The following is a 24,488-nucleotide window of genomic DNA, read 5'->3' on the forward strand; positions in this document are numbered from 1 at the left end:
CACAAATATTTCACAATACAATTACTTACCAAACAAGACCTAACTAACGCCGGCCTGACTTATCTTTTCCCACCTACTTCTTATTATTTATCTACCCACGTATCTTTCCTGAGTTACATCGTTGAATGAGTACAAAAAGGATCGATATTTAAAGTTTTTGTATTTCATAAAAACTAAAAACAAAAAAATATTCTTTGTCGTCTCACTACATTTCTATAAGACACACATTGATCGACAGTGAAAGATTGATCGAAACATATAAAAATATAAATAATCCAAGGTTAATTTATAGTGTAATTGTGTTTGTATTATACTACGATAAAAACGTTAATAATCACGTGTTTTTAATTATTCTTTAAGATAGAAAAGATTGAAAGCTAGAATGATAAGGTTGATATTTAGGAATAACTTTCACCCACTTTGAAATAATGTATTTAAATTTTAAAACGTTTCAATTTAAAGTATTTATTTTTCACAAATCACAATTATCTGTTAGAATTTTCTGTTAAACCCTGTCCAAATTTTTAAAGTATCCCTAAATTTTTTAGGAAAAAAAAAAAAAAAGAAAAAAAAATTCCTATGATTGAAGTATTGGTTAGAATTTAACAAGATTTGTAAAAATACGTATGCCTGAATCTTTAAAAAAAAATTTATATAATTTTTTTTAAATAAACATAGGAGTATTTTGAGAATTTTGATACAATTTAATAGAAAATTCTAAATCCTATCAAAATTGATACCTCAAATCAAGACATTTTAAAATCCTATCAAAATGGATACTCTAAATTGATATCCTATCAAAATGGACTGAGATTGAAACTTTCTAAAAAATGAATACCATAAATTGAAACATTTTAAAATTGAAGTACTTTATTTCAAAATGGGTGAAAGTTCAGAGATTATAAGTGAATAACAAAAATTTCCTACAAACCGATTTATATGAAATTTCATACAACTCACGTATAAGAGTACTGACATGTGTCATTTAATTTAAACATATGAAAAACACATTTTTTTCTTAATACTATTAAAATAGCACGTGCTAAGAAATACATGTAAATCTTATACGTGAGTTATATAAAATTTTATACATATCGATTTATAAAAAATTTATGTCTATAAGTAAAATTGACCCTAAAAATAAATATGCATTTGGTTGATAATTGATAAAAAAGGAGCAAAGCGTGAAAAAGTCGTTATTTTCTATGTTTAATGAGCTGTGATTATCACCTTCCAGGCTTCCACTAACGTACCTTTCTCATGACAACTATTTTGTTGTTGTTCCCAGTGAGTGTAATTATTTGATTTTTGAATATTCGTTCCCGACACTTTTTCTGTATTCTGCGGTGTGATGTATGAAAGCCACGTTGTGCTCACAAAAGCATGCACAGAAGTCTCGAGATGTTCTTCTAGCTAGTACATGTTTGTTAATGAAAAGTAATATATGCACTACAAGTGTACTATAATTACACAACACCAAGATACAATAAAGTATAATCTATATATGTGGGCCCTTTCTAATGTTTTTTATTGTAATTTTAGTATTTTCCTTGTTAATATGTAAAGATAAAAACAATCTCGTTAAGGAAGCTGACGAGATCAAAACATTATGAATATGTACGTTGAAATGTCAAGCTTTTCCTTTGAGCAGATTGGGACCTAACTTTTGAATTGTCTAGTCTCTAGACAATAACGTGCTTGGATTCTTTCACCAAACCCCAACATTAAAAATATTATTCGGCATATGTATATATACCCCACCGGTCGATTTGATGCATGCATGATTTAATTACCAGTTCAATTAATTCACGTACCCTTTTTTCAATTTTCCCAATTATCATTATTACATGTTAATCAATCAAATCCTTGCTGCTTTTACCTGTTCTTTTATTTAACTTCTAGACGTAGACCCGTCCTGCCATGTAAGCACTACTAGCTAGCCTTAATTAGAAAAATAATAATAAAAAGCAATACTAGTCAGTCAAAAAGAACTGGTCGTCACCTGCCTCTGCGAAAGAAAAAGCTTTACCATTAATTATCCTCTCCACTCTCCCCTATATAATCATATCGATCTCCACCACCATTTTCTAAGCACACGCCACAACGTACAGTACTACGTACACAATCTAAAGGAAATGGCTTCTTCTTCTTCTTCTTCCTCCTTTTCTTCGACAGCCATGATCGCACTCGCTCTGCTTTTGGTGGTTTTCACGGGTAGCTCCTCTGCTCAACTCTCTACAGGTTTTTACTCCAAAAGTTGCCCCAAGGTCTTTTCCACCGTGAAATCGGCTGTTCAGTCTGCAATTTCACAAGAACGCCGGTTGGGTGCTTCTCTCCTTCGCCTTCACTTCCACGACTGTTTTGTCAATGTAAATTCTTCTTCTTTGTCTCTCTCTACATCTATCTACAGGGTTGTAGTTTGCAATTTAGGGAGTTCACACTACATATAATTTAATTAAAAGCTTGATATATATCCATAATCCAAAAGGCATAAGTTGATAATAAGAAAAAAATTTAATTATTTAAGCAACCTGGGTGCTTGAATTTTCTTTTAATAGGTGAGGTTAAAGATATAGAAGTAATATTTAATTGAAATGGAATGAGTAATTGAGATAAAGTTTAAATTCATCACCTGTCTAATATCATATTAAATAATTAATTGTCTTAAAAATTTAAACTAGTAATTATTTAATCAAGGAAAATTATACCTGTATTTAAATTTTTGCAAAATAAGTTTTACTAACGGATGTGAAAATTAAAAATGAACAAAATAATTAATAAAAAAAAAAGTTACCCGTATCCATATGAATTAAATAACTTTTATATTATTTTAGTAAAATTTTTTTTGTAAAATTTTTTTTTTTTTTTTGAGATAATTTATTTTGTAAAAAATTAAATACATGTAGCATGTCTCTTTAATTAATATTTTGACGTTAGGAAGGCAGACAATACGTGTAGCTACCAGTACTATATATTGCAGATTTGCACTTGCACAACCTAGAACTACGTGTGGATAAGATATTTTTTGTTTTACTCTTTTGCTTTTCAATGGATGGCAAACATAAAGTAAAGAAAAGTAAATAGGTACGTTACACATAAGAAAAACGAAGGGAGAAGAAAAAAATAATAATAAAAAGAAAAAAAAAAGGTGTTTGTCTTTTAGTATTCGTGATTAATTGATGTAAAGTAAAATGCATGTTGCACGTTGCCGATATGGGACAAGACCTCAACCACAGACCGAGCATGAGCACATGCGTGGCGTGAAATAGTCATTAGTCAAGTGAGTTGTTGGGGAAAATTAAAGACACCACCCCACTCTTTGGCAACATTGTCAGCAAACTAAATACCATGTATAACTGTCCCATATATAAGTATGCAAAATATACACGTAAACTGCTGTATATGACTGTCAGATTATTAAGATTATGTGTCAGTAAAAATTGATATTTGTATTAGGCTTATGATCATCTCAACTGTTGTAAGACAGCAGTGTGAAATTTTCGGCTTCATGAGTTAGTTCACTGTCAAAAACTGTGGAAAGTTTCACTTATTTTAGAGTCGTCTGTGATGCTTCTGGACAGGGCTGTGACGGGTCGGTGCTCCTAGATGACACTTCCTCTTTCACAGGAGAGAAGACAGCAGGTCCCAACAACAGATCCATTAGGGGTTTCAGGGTTGTCGATGATATAAAGTCAAAGGTGGAGAAAGTATGCCCGGGAGTTGTGTCGTGTGCTGATATCTTAGCCATTACTGCTCGTGACTCTGTTGTAACTGTGAGTTCTTCTTAATTATGTGCAAATCTCTACAAATTTTACCGGCCATCTTTTTAATTGATCTTGTTAATTGAAACATGGTTAAATTTTCTTCAGCTTGGAGGGCCTAGCTGGGATGTTAAACTTGGAAGAAGAGACTCCAAGACAGCCAGCTTTAATGATGCCAATAGCGGCGTCATCCCTCCACCCACTTCTACCCTTAGCAACCTCATCAATAGATTCCAAGCCAAAGGTCTCTCTGAGAAAGATATGGTTGCCTTATCTGGTACGCCCCTTCTCTCTAATGGCTACTTGTGTGTTAAAGATATTAACTAAAGGACATAATTTTTTGAAGGAATTTTCTCTAACTGAGTTTGTAAAACTGCCACGTGTACTTGTTTACTAGAAATGTGAGAAGTATGTAATTTTTTAATAGAATTATTTAAAGGCATGTACATAGGTATAATAGGTACCTATTTTTAAAACCTGGATCAGAAGTAATTTTTTCAACCCAATTAAAAGTAAATTTTTGTCTTTAATTAAATATTTAGAATTACACGTTTATTCATAAACTTCAATTTTTCAAGAAAGTGACCGATGATTGAATATGGTCTTGAATTCTTAATATATGTCTTTATAATTCAATTTCTTATTTCAATTAAACATTTTACATATGCGTCTCACTTATTATAAAGATTTTAGAATTAAAAGAAAATATTAACCCATTAATTAAATAGTTAGATTCAATGCCACGTCATAGTTAAAAATCCAAGGGTGGACATGAGATATAAAAAAAGAAAAAAGAAAAAAGTCTATAGTGTTCCTCTTTCTTAATTAGTAAGATCTGTTTGTTTACAAACTAAATACATACTTCCTCCTCATGCATATTGTTCTATATGTACTGATCCCAGGATCCCACACAATTGGGCAAGCAAGGTGTTTAGTTTTCAGAGATCGCATATATAACGAGACCAATATTGATAGTTCATTTGCCAAGTTGAGGCAGGATCAATGCCCGAGGAAAACTGGCGGCCGCAAGAATCTTGCACCTCTAGACCTCCAAACTCCGACTGCTTTTGACAACAACTACTACAAGAACCTCATCGAGAAAAAGGGTCTTCTTCACTCCGATCAACAATTGTACAACGGTGGATCTACTGATTCACTGGTTAAAACCTACAGCAACAATGCTGAGTCCTTCAATGAAGACTTTGTTGCGGCAATGATCAAAATGGGAGACATAGAGCCCCTCACCGGATCGAGTGGCGAGATTAGGAAGAACTGTAGGAAGGCCAACTAATTCAGGGTGCATAATGAAATCCTGAAAAAAATTGAAAAGGAATTTGTGAGGATTATTTCTTTCTCCATCGAAGAAAAAATCCAAGTTTGTTAATTTATTTTTTTGTCTTGTACTGTGAGAAAATACTTGTTTGTTTGCTTATAGTCAAGTTGGAAGTACCGTTTGTTGTGAGTCGTTATTTGTGGAAAGCTGTATTGCAATAAAGAATATCCTTTTTGTTCCTTTTGTTTAAAAGTAAGTTCGAACTTATGTAGATTAGAAGAAAAAAATTAAAAAAATTAAAAAAAAAAAAAAAAAAAAAAAAAAAGGAGGGGGGGGAGAAATTACGAACTTTTGTAATTAATTAAGGTAAAAAGTTCAATACTCCCTCAAATTTTCACCCTATTGATAATGTATTTTCTAAATTTTCAATTGGGATAATTTTTTCAATTACACAAAAGTACTCCTATAAATTCAAAAAAAATATATATATATTTTAAAAAAAAATTAAAAAAGAATGATAAATTTTCAATTTTTCTTTTAATTTTTTAATCTGGCCACTTTTAGTTTTTATGTATTTATTTTTTTAGTAATTGTATTTTCGTTATTGGAAGGAACATTGACAATTTTTTTTGTAATTTGGAAGAAAATTGTCCAAATTAAAAGTTTGAAAGGACATTATCAAAATTGAGTTGTAGTTTGAGGCAACACATTATGTTTTCACATTTCTTCTTTTTGTTTCGGGTAGGGCCTCAGTTTAAACAGTGATGGATCTAAACCTTAATGGGCTTATGGGCTTGGAGTTTGGCTGCCGCTCACTCAAAGTACTTTTCTCATGGCCAGGAAACGACGACCAAAATGGAAGGGTAAAAGGGAAACAACGGCCAAAAATATAAATCAGGAAAAATATATACGTACTCACTATGACATTAATGACAGGTCATTTGCAAATAGTTGACCTCTTACACTATCATTTCTTTTTAAACATTTTATTTATTAAAATTTTGTTGTTATTTTTTATTTTTTAATCTACTAACACTACTTTTTATACCTATATATCACACTTATTTCATACCAATTAATGTAAAATGTTTTAAGTGACTGACATGGTATAAAGAGTAACATTACTCTTTCTTATTTTTTAGGTTAAATATCTTTTTAGTACCTATGATTTGAAAACTTTATTTTTTGATACCTCAGTTTCAATTTGTTTTACAGATGGTATTTAGATTTTGAGAAAAGATGAATTTGGTACCTCCGTCTATTTTTCTGTGCAAAATTTAATGGACTACCACATGTCTACTTTAAAGTGTTGACACGTGGCACAATATAAAAATAAATAAAAAACTGAAAATAAAAATGTTTAAAAATTAAAAAAATAAAAATATTAAAAACTTTTTTAAAAAAAAAAAAGAAAAAAAAGAAAAGAAAAAAAAGAGCCAACCATTTGGTCTGGGGTGGTTCGTCCACTCCCAACGGCCCAAAAAAAAAAAAAAAAGGTGAGGGTTTTGGCCCTTGGGAGTGGTTCGCGAAGAGCCACAGGAATGGGTCGGCCACCCCCAAGGGCCAAAACTCTCTAAAAGAAGAAAAAAAAATAATAATAAAAATAAAAAAATTGTAAGGGTTTTGGCCCTTGGGGGTGGCTGAACCACCCACAGGCCGGCCGTGGTTCGGCCACCCCCAAGGGTCTAGATTGTCACTTTTTCTTTTTTTTCTTTTTCTTTTTCTTTTTCTTTGGATCCCCACACCAAGGGGGCGGCTATTTTTTCAATGTTTTTTTAAAAAAAGTTTTTTAATATTTTATTAAATTTTAAACATTTTTATTTTCTTTTTTTAATTTTTTTTAGATTGTGCCACGTGTCAACACCTTAGAGTAGACACGTGACAGTCCATTAAATTTTGGACGCAAAAACAGACAGATGTACCAAATTCGTCTTTTTTCAAAACCCAAGTATATACCATTTGTGAAACAAATTGAAACTGAGGTACCAAAAAATAAAGTTTTCTATCTACAGATACCAAAAATGTATTTATTCCTATTTTTTTATTTAAAAGACAAATGCAACATTTTAACTCTTACAATCGGGGTACTTCGGGTATTTTAAATATAAAAAAAAAAAAAATTGCACATGTAGATCATGTGCAGCATTTTGCATTCATTTTAACGCCAAACGTAAATTGGTCGAGTATGTGTTGCAGCGTGGTCTAGTAGGAAGTTGAATCTACAAGTACAATAACTCACAATTCTACCACAAATTCAAGAAAATCAATGAATTGCTGAAAAATTGGAAAAAAAAAAAAAATCACTAAAAATATACCAAAGTCTAGGGGATGGATACGATTTAAATTGGTCAACTTCTGATTTTAAATATGAATTTTCAGAGGAATTTTGGTTGATGATGTAGAACCCATTACCCACCAATACATCAACTTCTGATTCCTCAGTATACAGGAAAGGCATAGGGGGAGAAAAAGAGGAAGAAAACTTTGTACTGAGGGAGCCGTACTATGCTAGTTTCTATGTTGGATTCCTCCTTTCTACTACCTATTTTGTGCTTTTAAGGATTGTTTTGTGTTTGGGTTATTTGTTAATGCTTTTGTTACGAAAGCAGAAAACATGAAGTTTAACAAACAGAGCCATTGATTTTATAATAATTGTACTAATTGATTTATATGCTATGATCGATCCTGTTTTGAAACTAATTTTGCTATTTTTATTTTCTGCTCTTCATTTTTTTTACTTGGATTAAAGTAATTTAAGAGTAGCATGGTTAGATTCATAATATTGATGATTGATTGGAGGACAAATGTGCAAGATTATTGTTTTTGAACTAAAAACAAGATGCTACAACAGTCCAATGTTAAACATGCCACTTTTGTTTTGAATGAGAACCATTTGAGGAGGAATTCAATTATGGGAAGGATTTATGAACCTCTTTGGTAGCTTCACTCGACAATTATCTCTACGATTTGGTTGACTTTTTTCAAATGAAATCGAGAGAATCAATTGAGACAGTTGAAAATTTGTGCTGTGCGGATCAATTGAGACAATATATGTTCCCCAAACTACGAAAACATTATTAATGTAGTTTTCAAAGCCAACAAAAAGGCAAAAATAATCTTACAATTTTTTCGATAACAAAAAAGTACTCCTATAAATTAAAAATATATATATATTTTTAGGAAATAAAAAATTATTTATAAAAAACGAAATTTTTATTTTAAAAAAAATGAAAATTGAATTTTTTTTATTTATTTTAGAAAAACAAAAATTTAATTAAAAAAGAACGATAAATTTTTAATTTTTTTTTTTAATTTTTAAATTTGGCAACTCTTGGTTTTTATGTTTTTATTTTTTTTTTTGGAATTTTTTTTATTAAGGGTATTTTCGTTATTGGAAGGAACATTAACAATTATTTATATTTTGAGAGAACATTGTCCAAATTAAAAGTTTGTAGGGATATTTTTTAAATTTTTTTTTTTATTAAAAAAACACTATCAATTGAGTCATACTTTGAAGCAATACATTATCTTTCTACATTTCTCCTTTTTGTTTAGGGTTGAGGCCTCGGTTTAAAAAGTGATGGGTCTAAAACTTAATGGGCTTGGAGTTTGGCTGCTGCTCACTAGCGTTTGGATATCGAATATTTCGAATATGAATAATATTCAGAATTTGATTACGGATTTCAAGGCAATGAAAATGTGTTTGGATGTTGAATATAATTTAGATTCTTTTGAATATGTGTTTGGGTGTTGAATTTGGAAGATTGGAAAAAAGTGTTTTATAATAGTATAAAGTGATTGGAAATGATTGGATTGTATGAAAAGTTGTGTATAATGATTGGTATGATAAAAAATAATAATAAAAAATATATGATGGGTTTTAAAAAAGTGTTTTATAATAGTATAAAATAATTGGAAATGATTGAATTGTATGAAAAGTTGTGTATAATGATTGGTATGGTAAAAAATAATTAAAAAAAATATATAATGAGTTTATTCAAACTATTCAAACTTTATTCAAGTGACCCATGTGTTTTATTCAACTTAAATCCAGGTATGGGTTTTTGAATAAAAACCCGGTTCGAATATTAAATATCACTAAGAACCTAAAAGTACTTTTCTCGTGGCCAGGAAACAACGACCAAAATGGAAGGGTAAAAGGGGAACAACGACCAAAATATAAATCAGGAAAAATATATACGTACTCACTAATCACTATGACATAATGACAGGTCATTTGCAAATAGTTGATCATTTCTTTTTAAAATTTTAAGGGTTAAATGCAAAATTGCTTAATGGGGTTTGTAAATTTTATTTTTAATCCCTTCAGTTTTACTTTCTATTAAAGTGGAACATGTGTTATGGAAAAAGATGCAAATGGTACATCCGTCTATTTTTTCATCTAAAACTAACATAAATTCACGTGACACCATTCAAAATGCGACACGTGGTCACACTTTTTTTAAAAAAAAATTTGAGGCTTTTTTTTAAAAAAAAATTGTAGTGGTGGCTTTTTTGGGCCACAAGAGGCCTAGGGGTAGTTTGGCCACCTCCAAGGCAAAGCCTTTAATTTTTTTTTCTTCCCGTTTTGCCCTTGGGTAGCCGAACCACCCTCATGGGCCACGGGGGTGGTTCCCAAGGCAAAACCCTCAAATTTTTTTGCTTCTTGTATTATTTTTATTATTATTTTTTTTTTAAAAAAAAAAAACCTTAAAATTTTAAAAAAAATATTATGGTCATGTGTCGTCTTTTGAATGGCACCATGTGGCATTGCCATGGATTTCTATTGGTTTTCGATGGAAAAATAAACGGATGTACCATTTACATCTTTTCCCATAGCACAGGTACCACCTATGATAAAAAGTAAAACTGAAGGGATGAAAAATAAAGTTTGCAAACCACAAGGAGCAAGTATCTATTTAACCCAAACTTTTATTTATTAAAATTTTGTTGTTTTATTATTATTATTATTGAGTAATACTGCTTTTTATATATGTATATTATACTTATTTCACATCAGATGATGTAATATGTTTTAAGTGGCTTTTTTTATTTTTTTATTTCTTCTTCCTTTTTTTTCTTTACTTTTTTTTTTTTTTTTTTTTGAAGTGGTTGATATGGAATGAAGAGTTGCATTCCTCTTTTTTTATTTTTTATTTGAAAGACATGCAAAATATTAACTCTTAAAATCGAGGTAATTTGGGTATTTTAAATAAATAAATAAAAAAAAAATTGCACATGTGGATCATGTGCAGCATTTTGCATTCATTTTAACGCCAAACGTCAATTGATCGAGGGTGTGTTGCTGCGTGGTCTAGTAGGAAGCTGAATTTACAAGTACAATAACTCACAATTCTGTCACAAATTTAAGAAAATCAATGAATTGCTGAAAAATTGAAAAAATTAAAAAAAAATTCCCCTAGAGTGTTTCTTATTAAAAAACTAAAAATATACTAAAATCTAGCAACCAATCCATCTTTATTAGGCTTAAAAATATTACATGCTGCGAAAAGCAAATTACAAAACTACGTACCATGCCACGATCTCAGTTGAACACACATTAAGTTCGGCCCAACGAGACAAAACATTGCATTCTCAATCAAATGAAATTCAACAAAAATATTGAGAATTAGGTTTTAATTACGCATCTCATCTCCTTGTCGAACAAATTTTGACCAAATCATCGACCGAAGCTCTCAAAAATTTGTACCAAGAAAGAATTCGGTCAAACGAGCATGTAGGTCGAGCAAAACTCCTTCTCTTAAACTTCTTCGTGAAGTTATTGGCTATTGGATTTACATCATCTTAATCACCCACAAGTTGGAGAGGACAGAATTCACATCATCATTAAAAGAAATTAGATGCTCAACATTAAACACATCCAACATCTTGAAGTTACTCCAAAGCTTCAACGGAGAAGCATAACGCCACCACCACATGGCAAACTTTGGTGGAATTAATGGCTCATAAATGATTTATCTACCACCTATGATAACGAGGTGATTAGAGTACTATAGCAAAAACCCTATTTTGACCCTCCAAGTTTCCTTCTCTTTCACGTAACTAGTGAACTCCAACGGGCTTCAAAAAATCTGACTTTGTAATTCATCACCAAAAAAAAAAAAAAAAAGGAAAAAAGAAAATCTGACTTTCTCAATATCTTTATAATAATGTGCTGAAAGGCAAGACCAAGTCAAGAAACCTCAAACGTAAGCGTGGCAAGAAAGTGTCTGATCGACAAACATAAGTGTTTGGTTCGTATAAAAAGTTGAATAAAGTTGAATAATATTCAACTTTATTCAAAAATAAATCATATTTTATTTAACTTTTTCAAATTTTATCTCATAAAGTCAAACCTCATAATTCGCGCAGTGTATTCGAATAATATTCGTATTCAACACTCAAACGGACCCTTATGATTCAACATCGTCTTCTCTCTACTTGGCCATACTAATTCAAAGTCGAATTATGTGTGGTGCAATATTTTACATTATTACACCGGATATTTAAATAAACGGTCTAAATTTAAACAACACATAAAAAAGAGAAAAAAGCAAACCATAAGAGTGGTGTGTGCACCACTATAATAGCCGCTCGGAGTGGTTAGCCACCCTTTCTGTCAATTAGATGGTCCGGGCCGTACGTTTCGCGTTCCCTAACAACCAATTTGTGAGAGATGGGACCATTAATAGCTTAAACAAAAAAATGCCTGACGATTATAATTAATTCGAAACTTGGCTCTAAAATCCACACCATTAATAGCTTAAACTGTGTGACGATGACTAGTTTGCCTTCATCCGTCACAAGAGAGCATCTTCTTATTAGCTCGTGCACACACCCATGGAGTATCTTCGAAGGATCCTGTAGCTTTTGTTCAAAAGGATAATGTGATCATATGTATAGTATCTTAAGGATCCTGTAATTTGCTCAAAATGATAATATATAATTAAAATAACGAAACAGTAAAAATTAACTTTAATTTGGATCAACAAAAACTTGTAAAATTTTTACTGTCAAGTTATTTTAGTTGTATTATAGACTTATAGTTAAATAACAGTCTAATAAATAATATTTTTAAATTCAAATTTCAGTTCTAAGATCCTCACCATTAATAGCTTAAACTGTCTGACGATGACTAGTTTGCCTAAATCTCTCACCACACATTCTCTCTCTCTCTCTCTCTCTCTCTCTCTCTCTCTCTATATATATATATATATATATATATGATTCGGCGTACCCCGCTGAAGCTTTACCAATTCAACTTACGTATAAACGGGTTTATGGACCTTTGTCAAATATAATTATCAGATATTATTCGGTCAATAACCCACTGATTTGATCCATGCCATGCAAATATCCACAATTTTTCCCCTATATAACCGAATTTGGATCCTATATAACCGCATATCTCCACCACCATTTTCTTAGCACACGCCACAACAGTACACCGGCCATCTAAAGGAAATGGCTTCGTCTTCTTCCTTTTCTTCGACAGCCATAATCGCATTCGCTGTACTACTTGTGGTGGTTTTCACGGGGAGCTCCTCTGCTCAATTCTCTACACATTTTTACTCTAAAAGTTGCCCCAAGGTCTTTACCACCGTGAAATCCGCTGTTAATCTGCGATTTCACAAGAACTCCGATTGGGTGCTTCTCTCCTTCGCCTACACTTCCACGACTGTTTTGTCAATGTAAATTTTTCTTTGTGTCTATCTACGTACCCGGTTGTAGTTTGCAATTAAGGTGCATGCATGGTGTATAATAACCCTTTTTAAGAGGTATTTTTTGTGTTTTGGTTGTAAAAATATTTAATTACATTCTTTAATTTTTTTTTTTTTTTCAATCTCAAATTATTAAAATTTCTATATATAAATTTTGTATCTCGAAGAAAAGTTTAGAAAGGACAACAAATGTAGTAGCTCATTGTTATACTTTTATAACAAGTATTATTCTATGCTATACGTTGCACTACAAGTCTATATCTTTATTTATTTTGTTTGTTTATAAATATATTTTACACTTTTACTATACTCCAAAATATATACCATAGCCGACAAAATCTTGTGTGGGCCCATGAATTAAATATTTAGTTCGATTCACAAATGTAATAACTTATTGTTATTAGTTCAAAAATTCATTTTTCTACTTCATGACTACAAAACAAGCTATACTATTCTTCAGTCATAAATATTGTCAAAATCAGACTTCGCAACAAAATTGAATGTTTTTCTGACTGATTGTTTGATGTTGTACATTAAAAGAGAAATTATTGCAAAGTTTAGTGCAAATTCAATCGTAGATAAATTTTCTGGATCTAAAACAACGTCAACTTCAATTTTGACACGGGACAAGACCTTAGAATTCAACCACTGAGCTTGATGATCAGCACATGCGTGCCATGCAAGTAATAGTCAAGTGAGTTTAAAAACTCTAGAAAGTTTCACTTGTTTTATAGCTATCTCTCCTCCTCCTTCATAGGGTTGTGACGGGTCGTTACTCCTGGATGACACTTCCTCTTTCCAAGGTGAGAAGACAGCACATTCCAACAAGAGATCCGTTAGGGGTTTCAAGGTTGTTGATAACATAAAGTCAAAGGTGGAGAAAGTATGTCCGAGAGTTGTGTCGTGTGCTGATATCTTAGCTATTGCTGCTCGTGACTCTGTTGTAACTGTGAGTTCTTCTTAATTATGTCTATATATATATAAACTCCGGTTTCACAAATCTCTACAAGTTATACTTAATCTTGCTAATGGAAACATGGTTAAATGTTCTTAAGCTTGGAGGTCCTAGCTGGGATATTAAACTTGGAAGAAGAGACGCCAAGACAGCTAGCTTTTTCTATGCTAATAGTACTAGGAACTTGCCTACTCGTGCTTCTAACCTTAGCGTCGTAATCTCTGGATTTCACGCTAAAGGTCTCTCTACCACAGACATGGTTGCCTTATCTGGTATTCCTCTCTCTCTCTCTCTCTCTCTCTCTCTCTCTCTCCCCCTCTCTCTCTCTGATTCCATAAATCACCTCTCATTTTAATTAAATATTTTATGTATTAAGGTAATTTTGGGACTAAAAGCAAGTATTAGATAATTAAATTTAGACTTTACTATAAATTTAACCTTTTGAACAAGTCATGATTTCACATAAATATAAATACTCGTTAATTCCTCATCATCACATTCTTGTATACCGGATCACAGGGGCAATCGCGGTGTTTAGCTTTCAGAGATAGCATATATAATGATACCAATATTGATTTTTCATTTGCCAAGATGAGGCGGGATAATTGTCTAAGGAAAACTGGCGGCCGTAAGAATCGCGCGCCTATAGACCTCCAAACCCCGAATACTTTTGACAACTACTACTTCAAGAACCTCATCAACAAAAAGGGTCTTTTCCACTCTGATCAAGAATTGTACAATGGCGGACCCACTGATTCACTGGTTCAAACCTACAGCAACAATGCTAAGACCTTCAATGACGACTTTGCTGTGGCGATAATCAAAATGGGAGACATAGAGCCCCTCACTGGCTCAAGTGGTGAGATTAGGAAGAACTATAGGAAGGCCAACTAGTTCATGGTGCATGATATAAGTAAGAATTTGTGAGGATTATTTCTTGTTCCATTGAAGAAAAAATCCAAGTGGTTTATTTATTGTTGGTGTGAGTTATTTGTGGAAAGCTATCGTTGGGTTATTGCAATAAAAATTATCGGACTAGAATTCCTTATAGATTTTCAAATTCTTACAAAGTGTTTAGGCATTAGTGTGGTTGAAAAATGCCACCTACTAAAGATGTAGCATGTTACTGTTGAGTATATTTTTATCAGGTTCTTATTCTCTATGTTGTAAAAAAACTTTAAGCCAAAAACTTTCTTTCAGATTTCTAAAAAAGAATCGTCTCTACCAAAGTAAAGAAAAAATCTTTTGGTAGGAAAATTATTTCTAACTGCCTTAATAACATGCCACATTTTTAAAATGTAGTATTTTTCAAAAATTTCAATCCTAAAAAAGGTTTAAATTTTGTAATTTAAAAAATTACAATTTAATTAAAATTGTAGAACATCCTAACCTTTCTGTTAGTGGCCTTGGTTTTAGTAGTGGTGGGTCTAAACCTTTATTAGCTCATGGGCTTGGAGTTTGGCCGGCGATCACAGAGGGAAATAAAAGTCCGGAAAAAAAGTACTTATTCTCTATGAAGTGAAAGGTCATTTGAAATAGTCTTTAAAACTATAATTTGTATTAGTTGACCCCTTTAAACTATCATTTCTTTTTAATTAACTCCATCCATGCAAATTTTTAATTGAAATATTTAAATTATTTTTCAAAAAAAAAAAAAAAAAGTGTTAGAACCACCCTCCAAAAAAAAAAGTAAGGTGTTCAAATATTCAAATTATTTTTTGAGGTTGTTGACTACCCCTATCTCTCTCTATATATTTTTATTGTATTTTTTATTTTTTATTTGAAAGATAAATATAACATTTTAACTCTTAAAAAATTAGGGTACTTCAGGTATTTTAAATTTAAAAAAAAAAAAAAAAAAATTGTACATGTGGATAATGTACTGCATTTTGCATTCATTTTAATGGCAAACATTTATTGAGGGTGTGATTCAGCGTGACGTGGTGATAAGCTAAATCTACAAGCACAATAACACCATAACTCTTTTACAAATTCAAGAGAATCAAGAAATTGCAAGAAAACTGAAGAAAAACTCTTCTTAGAGTGTTTCTGATTGAAAAACTAAGAAAAAATATGAAAGTTTGGCGGCCAAACTGTCCTTATTAGGATTAAATAAATAAATAAAAATAAAAGATAAAAAAAGGATTAAATAAAAATAAAATCGCAACTTTAAAAGAAAATTACAAAACTACCATGCTGCGATCTCAATTGAACGAACATTAATTAAGTATTAGCTCAGCTCTTTTCTTATTCTATTGGGATCGGCATTATTGCTATATTTTTCACCATTATCAATTTATCACCAACAAATAAAAGATAGACCGTTGTTCCAAGGTAATCGAGCTATTCGATTAAAAATAATAATAATAATAATAATAATAATATTATTATTATTATTATTATTATTATTAATAAAAAAATAAAAAATAAAAAAGAGAGGAGGAGGTAATTGAGCTATTTGTTAATATTTCATTATTTCTTTCATGATTTCTAGGCCTGACAGCATATATAGAAGCCCAGTTATTATCTCAGTTGGCCCATAGCAGGCCTAGAGCATCTGTGAGAGAGAGTGGGACGACTCTTCTTATTCCATTAATAGCTAGCAATCCTTGTGATATAAATTTAATTTTTTTTTTTATTTTTACTTTTCAAACAAAATAGACTACTATACAACTAGATAGAATGATGTGGTAATAAAAATTAGTTTTTGGATCAACAAGGAATTGTAAAAAAAGAAAAATTAAAGGCCGACTTTTACAATCACATCCTGCCAGTTGTATGACAGTCATATAACAGTTTATTAAAATGACAAACCTTTTCACACGACAGAACTAAAAATGAGAGAATTCCAGAGAAAGTGGCAGACGACCGGCATATAGCAACTAGCAAGTCAAAAAGAGAAATAGAAGATGGCCGGCCTGGCCTTTGCACCAAAGCAACAGTCACCGACATTGCCTCCTGCCTCTCCATCTCTAATGAATTTGATCTCCTTCCCAATCTCTCTCTACTCTTCCTCAATCGTCACCAACAATCCCTGCTAAAACCAACAACCAAAAATAGCAACACTGAGAGGGACAACACAGGTAGTGGAGAGTTTTCACCATTGTTCAGCACGTGTAAGAATTCAATTGAAATTAATTTGATGTAACGACTAACGCGTAGTATCCGCAACAGGCCTAGGTTACGAGTACGGGCCTGGGCCTGAGCCTGAGCCTGAGCCCGAGGAGTCAGGCCCAAGTCACGAGCCCTAATGGATCGGGAGAGCCCACATGCTCACTTGCCAGTAAACACGTAATTTTGCATGACACTTGAAAACGGTTGCAGTCTGACAGCAAGCAAGGAATTGGGCCGCGGAAAGAAAGGAACCCAGACGGAACATTGTGGCCCAGTTGGGCTTAACCGGTAGATGACTTCAAGTAGGGAAAACCTGGCCCAAGCGAAGGAGCCCATTAACAAGTTCTATCTTAATTTTACTTTTCCTAGTATGGATAACACGGGAGATCGAAGTTGCCCCAAGGTCTTTTCCACCGTGAAATCGGCTGTTCAGTCTGCAATTTCACAAGAACGCCGGTTGGGTGCTTCTCTCCTTCGCCTCCACTTCCACGACTGTTTTGTCAATGTAAATTCTTCTTCTTTGTCTCTCTATATATGTATCTAACGGGTTGTAGTTTGCAATTTAGTGAGTTCACACTACATATAATTTAATTAAAAGCTTGATATATATCCATAATCCTAAAAGCATAAAAGCATAAGACGATAATAAGAGATAAATTTAATTCTTTAAACCACGTGTGTGTGTGCGCGCGCGCTTAAACTTTTTTTCAATAGGTGGGGTTAAAGATGTAGAATTAATATATATTTAATTGAAATAATATGAATAATTAAGATAAAGTTCAAACTCATCACCTTTAAGTTTAATACCATGCATATTAAATAACTTATTTAAAAACTTAAACTATTAATTATTTAATAAAAAAAATGCTACGTGTACTTTAATTTTTACAAAATTAACCTTACTAGTTAATGTAGAGCTTAAAAATTATCAAAATAATTAATAAAAAAAATGTTACGAGTACTAATAAATTGAATAAGCACTACATTATTTTAGTAAGACTTTTTTTATTTTTTTTTTTGTAAAAGATTAATTACATTAGCATTTCTCTTTAATCAATATTTTAACGTTATATTCTTCAACTTTTTTAAAAAATAATCTCAAAGAAAAGATTAGGAAGGCAGACAATACGTGGTCCTACTGCTATTGCACATTTTTGCACTTGCACAACCTAGAACTATGTGTGGATAAGATATTTTTTTGTTTTACTCTTTTGCTTTTCAATGGATGGCAAACATAAAGTAAAGAAAAGTAAATAGAGTTACAACATCTAAGAAAAACGAAGGGAGAAGAAGAAAAAAGAAATTAAAGAAAAGGTGTTTGTCTTTTAGTATTCGTGATTAATTGATGTAAAGTAAAATGCATGTTGCACGTTGCCGATATGGGACAAGACCTCAACCACAGACAGACCATGAGCACATGCGTGGCGTGCAATAGTTATTAGTCAAGTGAGTTGTTGGGGAAAATTAAAGACACCACCCCACTCTTTGGCAACATTGTCAGCAAACTAAATATCATGTATCACTGTCCCATATATAAGTATGCAAAATATACACGAAAACTACTGTATATGACTGTCATATTATTAAAGATTATGTGTCAGTAAAAATTGATATTTGTATTAGGCTTATGATCATCTCAATTGTTGTAAGACAGCAGTGTGAAATTTTCAGCTTCATGAGTTAGGCCATTTCCAGCAGTTAGAGTTAAAATAGCTACTTAAAAAGTATCAATCTCTACTTTAACTACTGGTTATCTTAAAAACACTCCAACAATAATCTCTATTCCACTCTTCATTTTCTTAAAATATTATTTTTTTAACTTTTTCTTTATTTTTTTTATTTTTTTTCTCTCCCTCTTCCCCCCCTCTCTCTCTCTCTCTCTCTCTCTCTCTCTCTCTCCCCAGTGGGTTCACCAGAATTCCACCCCCAACCAACTTCCGGCCAAAACACTCTCCATTCACTCCTCCTCGCCGGTGGGTTCAGTAGAATTTCACACCCAATTAACTTCCGGCCAAAACAACAACAAACACAAATTATCTCCAAAATTGATCAAACCCAAATTCACAAATCAGGGGACACGAGTAAACAGGGATTGCAAAATATTCTCCAACAAATCTCATGGGTTTGTCTAAAATCCAACAAGAGATTCACACACACATACACACGGTTGGAAGTTCACAACATAGCCAACACACACAACCGAAATTACTAACGCCACCACAGAGAACACATCAAATCGGCCAACTAAGGAAAATTCACAGAAAACACCTTTCAACCTTTGGAAGTCGCCAGAAATCACTCTTCAACCGTTGGACGACGACTCACAACCCGCAGGAAAATCGGTGCCTCTGCTTGCCGATAATCGAGGCCTCTGCTCGCCGGAAAAAATCGGCGCCTCTCCTCGGTCGACCCACCTTTCTCAGATCTCCTTCTCCGATTCTTCTCCTTCCTTCTTCGTCGAACGCTAAGCGGGGAAGTGGGGGACATGCGGGATTGAAAGAGAGGGATGGAGATGAGAAGTGAGCGAGCGAGAGAGAGACTGAAGTGAGGGAGAGGGTGAGAGAAAGAGAAAGAGAAAATATAATAAAAAATTAGATAACTGATGAACAGTGAATAGCCAGTAGTAGCTATTCACTGTTGATGAAGTTAAGAAAAAAGTTAAGATGACTACTCTGTTGGAGGAAGAAAAAGAGACAAAAATAGCCAAATTTGAATTTTTTGCTAAAGTAGAGCATCTGCTGGAGATGCCCTTAATTCACTGTCAAAAACTGTGGAAAGTTTCACTTATTTTAGAGTCGTCTGTGATGCTTCTGGACAGGGCTGTGACGGGTCGGTGCTCCTAGATGACACTTCCTCTTTCACAGGAGAGAAGACAGCAGCTCCCAACAATAGATCCATTAGGGGTTTCAGGGCTGTCGGTGACATAAAGTCAAAGGTGGAAAAAGTATGCCCAGGAGTTGTGTCGTGTGCTGATATCTTAGTCATTACTGCTCGTGACTCTGTTGTAACTGTGAGTTCTTCTTAATTATGTACAAATCTCTTCAAATTTTACCGACCATCTTTTTAATTGATCTTGTTAGTTGGAACATGGTTAAATTTTCTTCAGCTTGGAGGGCCTAGCTGGGATGTTAAACTTGGAAGAAGAGACTCCAAGACAGCCAGCTTTAATGATGCCAATAGCGGCGTCATCCCTCCACCCACTTCTACCCTTAGCAACCTCATCAATAGATTCCAAGCCAAAGGTCTCTCTGAGAAAGATATGGTTGCCTTATTTGGTACGCCCCTTCTCTCTTATCTCTCTCTAATGGCTACTTGTGTTAGTTGTGTGTTCAGATATTAACTAAAGGACATAATTTTTGAAGGAATTTTCTCTAACTGAGTTTATAAAACTGCCACGTGTACGTGTTTAAGAGAATGTGAGAAGTATGTAATTTTTTAATAGAATTATTAAAAGGCATGTACATAGGTATAGGTATGTATTTTTATAACTTGGATTAGAAGAAATTTTTTCAACCCAATTAAAAGTAAATTTTGTCTTTAATTAAATAATTAGATTTACACGTTTATTCGAGAAAGTGACCGATGATTGAATTTGGTCTTGAATTCGTAATATATGTCTTTATAATTCAATTTTTTATTTCAATTAAACATTTTACGTATTGGGTCTCACTTATTAAAAAGATTTTAAAATTAAAAAAAAAAATATTGAACTTTAAATAATTAGATTCAATGCCACGTCATAGTTAAAAATCCAAGGGTTGACATGAGATATAGAGTAATAGAATAAAAAAAGAAGAAGTCTATAGTGTTCCTCTTTCTTAATTAATAAGATGTGTTTGTTTACAAACTAAATACGTACTGCCTCCTCATGCATATTGTTCTATATGTACCTGATCCCAGGATCCCACAGAACTGGGCAAGAAAGGTGTTTAGTTTTCAGAGATCGCATATATAACGAGACCAATATCGATAATTCATTTGCCAAGATCAGGCAGGATCAATGTCCGAAGAATATTACTGGCAGCCGCAAGAATCTTGTGCCTCTAGACCTTCAAACCCCGACTGCATTTGACAACAACTACTACAAAAACCTTATCGTGGAAAAAAGGTCTTCTTCACTCCGATCAACAATTGTATAACAATGGATCTATTGATGCACTGGTTAAAACCTACAGCAACAATGTCGAGACCTTCAATAAAGATTGTCACAACGAAGATCAAAATGGGAGACATAGAGCCCCTCACCGGATCGAGTGGGGAGATTAGGAAGAACAATAGGAAGGCCAACTAATTCAGGGTACATAATGAAATCCAGGAAAAAATAAATTAAAAAGGAATTTGTGAGGATTATTTCTATCTCCATTGAAGAAAAAATCCAAGTTTGTTAATTTATTTTTTTATCTTGTCCCTGTGAGCAAATACTTGTTTGTTTGTTTATGGTCAAGTTGGAAGTACTGTCCGTTGTTGTGAGTTATTTCTGGAAAGCTGTACGTTTTTCGGTTTATTGCAATAAAGAATATCCTTTCTGTTCCTTTTGTTTAAAAGTGACTACGAACTTTTCTAATTAATTAAGGTAAAAAATTTACTTGCCTCTCAAACTTCTACCCAATTGAAAATATTTCTTTTAAATTTTCAATTGAGAAAATATATGTTTTTCAAACTACGAAAACATTATCAACGTACTCTCCAAATCAGCGAAAAGGCAAAAATAATTTTACAATTTTTTCAATAACATAAAAGTACTCCTATAAATTAAAAATATATAATTGTTTTTAGGAAAAAAAAAAATTATTTATTAAAAACGAATATTTTTTTAAAAAAATGAAATTTTTTGATTTTTTGATTTAGAAAAACAAAAATTTAATTAAAAAAGAACCATAAATTTTTAATTTTTCTTTTAATTTTTAAATTTGGCAATTCTTGATTTTTATGTTTTTATTTTTTTTAGTTTTATTTTTTTTTTGGAATTTTTTTTATTAAGGGTACTTTCGTTATTGAAAGGAACATTGACAATTTTTTAAATTTTGAGAGAACATTGTCCAAATTAAAAGTTTGGAAGGACATTATCAAATTTTTTTTTTTATTCAAAAAGAACATTATCAATTAAGTAGTAGTTTGAAGAAATACATTATGTTTTTACATTTCTTCATTTTTCTTTAGGGTAGGGCCTTGGTTTAAATAGTGATGGGTCTAAACCTTAATGGGCTTGTGGGCTTGGAGTTTGGCTGCCGCTCACTGAAAGTACTTTTCTCATGGCCAGGAAACGACGACCAAAATGGAAGGGTAAAAGGGGAACAACGACCAAAATATAAATCAGGAAAAATATATACGTACTCACTATGACATAATGACAGGTCATTTGCAAATAATTGATCATTTCTTTTTAAAACTTTTATTTGTTAAAATTTTTTTGTCGTCGTTTTCATTGTCGTTGTCGTTGTTGTTTTTTTGTTTATTTTTTTGTTTATTTTTTATTTTTATTGAGTAATACTACTTTTTATATATGTATATTATACTTATTTCACACGAGATGATCTAATATGTTTTAAGTGGCTTTTTTAACTTTTTTATTTCTTATGTCTTCTTTTTTTTTTTTTCTTTTTTTAAGTGGTTGATATTGAATGAAGAGTTGCATTCCTCTTTTTTATTTTTTATTTGAAAAACAAATACAACATTTTAACTCTTAAAATCGAGGTAATTTGGGTATTTTAATTTTTTTTTTAAAAAAATTACACACGTGGATCATGTACAGCATTTTGCATTCATTTTAACACCAAACGTAAATTGAGGGTGTGTTGCTACATCGTCTAGTAGAAAGTTGAATCTACAAGTACAATAACTCACGATTCTTTCACAAATTCAAGAAAATCAATGAATTTCTGAAAAATTGAAAAAATTAAAAAAAAAAAAAATCTTTCTACAGCGTTTCTTATTAAAAAAACTAAAAAAATACCAAAGTCTAACAGTCAATCCATCTTTATTAAGCTTAAAAACATTGCATGCTGCGAATAACAAATTACAAAACTATGTACCATGCCACAATCTCGGTTGAACGCACATTAAGTTCAGCCCAACGAGACAAAACATTGTATATATTCTCAATCAAATGAAATTCAACAAAAGTATTAAGAATTAGGACTTGCGGATCTCATCTCCTTAATCGAACAAATTAATTTTGATCAAATTATCGACCGAAGCTCTCATAAATTTGTAGTAAGAAAGGATTCAGTCAAATGATCATTCCATGTTGGTCGAGCAGAACTTGTTCTCTTAAATTTCTTCACGAAGTTATTAGCTATTGGATCTACATCATGTTAATTGAATTCACATCATCATTAAAAGAATCACCTGTATATATAAGAAATTAGATGCTTAACATTAAACACATCCAACATCTTGAAGTGACTCCAAAAAGCTTCAACAGATAAGCATAACGCTGCCACCACATGGCAAACTTTTGTGGAATGGCTCGTAATTGATTTATCTACCCCCTAAGATATATAATGAGGTGATTAGAGTACGTACTATAGCAAAAAGCCTATTTTGACCCTACAAGTTTCCTTCTCTTTCACATGACTATGACTAGTGAACTCCAATGGGCTTCAGAAAATTTGGCTTTGTAATTCATCCAAAAAAAAAAAAAAAAAAAAAAAAAGTCTGACTTTCTCAATATCTTTGCAAGCATGTGCTGAAAGGCAAGATCAAGTCAAGAAACCTCAAACATAAGCGTGGCAAGAAATTGTCCGACCGACAATGTTATTAATGACTTAACATCGTCTTCTCTCTACGTGGCCATACTAATTCAAAGTCGAATTATGTATGGTGCAACATTTTTTTTTTTTTAAGGGAAAGTGTAAAAATTTCATTAATAACACCACAAGGGTAACGAAAGTACAGATTACAAATAACGGGGACTTAAGAGTACTAGTAGCAGTTACCCTATATTGGTTCCCTTCCCTATATTTAGGGAAAATTTCATGAAAAACATCAAAAAACCTCCCACAGCAGATGCCCTATATTTAGATGAGGGAGTTGGGAATGAATAGTGATTCCCTATGTATACATGTCCACTATTCATTCCCTATGTATTATTTTAATATAAAAGAAGTATAATTAATTGATATAGGGAAGAGAGAAAAAGTAGGAAAGAGAGAAAAAGAATAAAATAAGAGTAAAAAAATAATATTTAATTGATATAGGGAAAAGTAAGGGAATCTATTGTAGGGTATTTTTTTATAAGGAAGTAAAAAGTAGTTTTATTCTCTAAATATAGGGAAAATGGTTGGGAATCTGCTGCTAGTGCTCTAACATAATACAAATGCCCCATAACAGTTACCCAAATCACAGATTATATCAACAGCTGCTACTAATAAGCCTAGCCAACAGAAATGTGCCTCTACGTTGAGATATGAACCTCTACTTGCACTATGGAGTCGGTCACAAAACTGTGCTTAAAAGCAATGACCAGACTAAATCAAACCCAAAGCAAACTGTTAAATACAATCTGCCCAAAGCAAAAAAAAACACCCAAAGCAAGATCTGCCGTCGGAGGAAAAACCACCGGAGACGGCGCGTGCAATACACGCGCCGCCACCGGACAACCCTTGCAACCACCTAAAGCAAGAAAAACCCCTGGGCACCACCCTGCACGGCAAAGATACGGA

The 24,488-nt window shown here is 32.4% G+C and overlaps 1 protein-coding gene and 2 pseudogenes across 1 annotated transcript; all 3 read left to right on the forward strand.

Moving 5' to 3' along the window:
* The first annotated feature begins 2,060 nt into the window (after positions 1-2,060).
* Positions 2,061-5,273, forward strand: LOC133877443 (peroxidase 4-like). Its single transcript, XM_062315750.1, has 4 exons — positions 2,061-2,369; positions 3,582-3,773; positions 3,870-4,038; positions 4,664-5,273. Exons 1-4 carry the CDS (start codon positions 2,136-2,138, stop codon positions 5,050-5,052), a joined length of 984 nt encoding a protein of 327 aa, XP_062171734.1. The 5' UTR covers positions 2,061-2,135; the 3' UTR covers positions 5,053-5,273.
* A 7,225-nt stretch (positions 5,274-12,498) lies between these two features.
* LOC133878355 (peroxidase 4-like) lies at positions 12,499-14,604 on the forward strand (annotated as a pseudogene).
* A 2,512-nt stretch (positions 14,605-17,116) lies between these two features.
* Positions 17,117-21,144, forward strand: LOC133876955 (peroxidase 4-like; annotated as a pseudogene).
* The last annotated feature ends 3,344 nt before the right edge of the window (positions 21,145-24,488 follow it).

Source organism: Alnus glutinosa, chromosome 9 (genome assembly GCF_958979055.1).
Source record: "Alnus glutinosa chromosome 9, dhAlnGlut1.1, whole genome shotgun sequence".
NCBI classification, from domain to species: domain Eukaryota; kingdom Viridiplantae; phylum Streptophyta; class Magnoliopsida; order Fagales; family Betulaceae; genus Alnus; species Alnus glutinosa.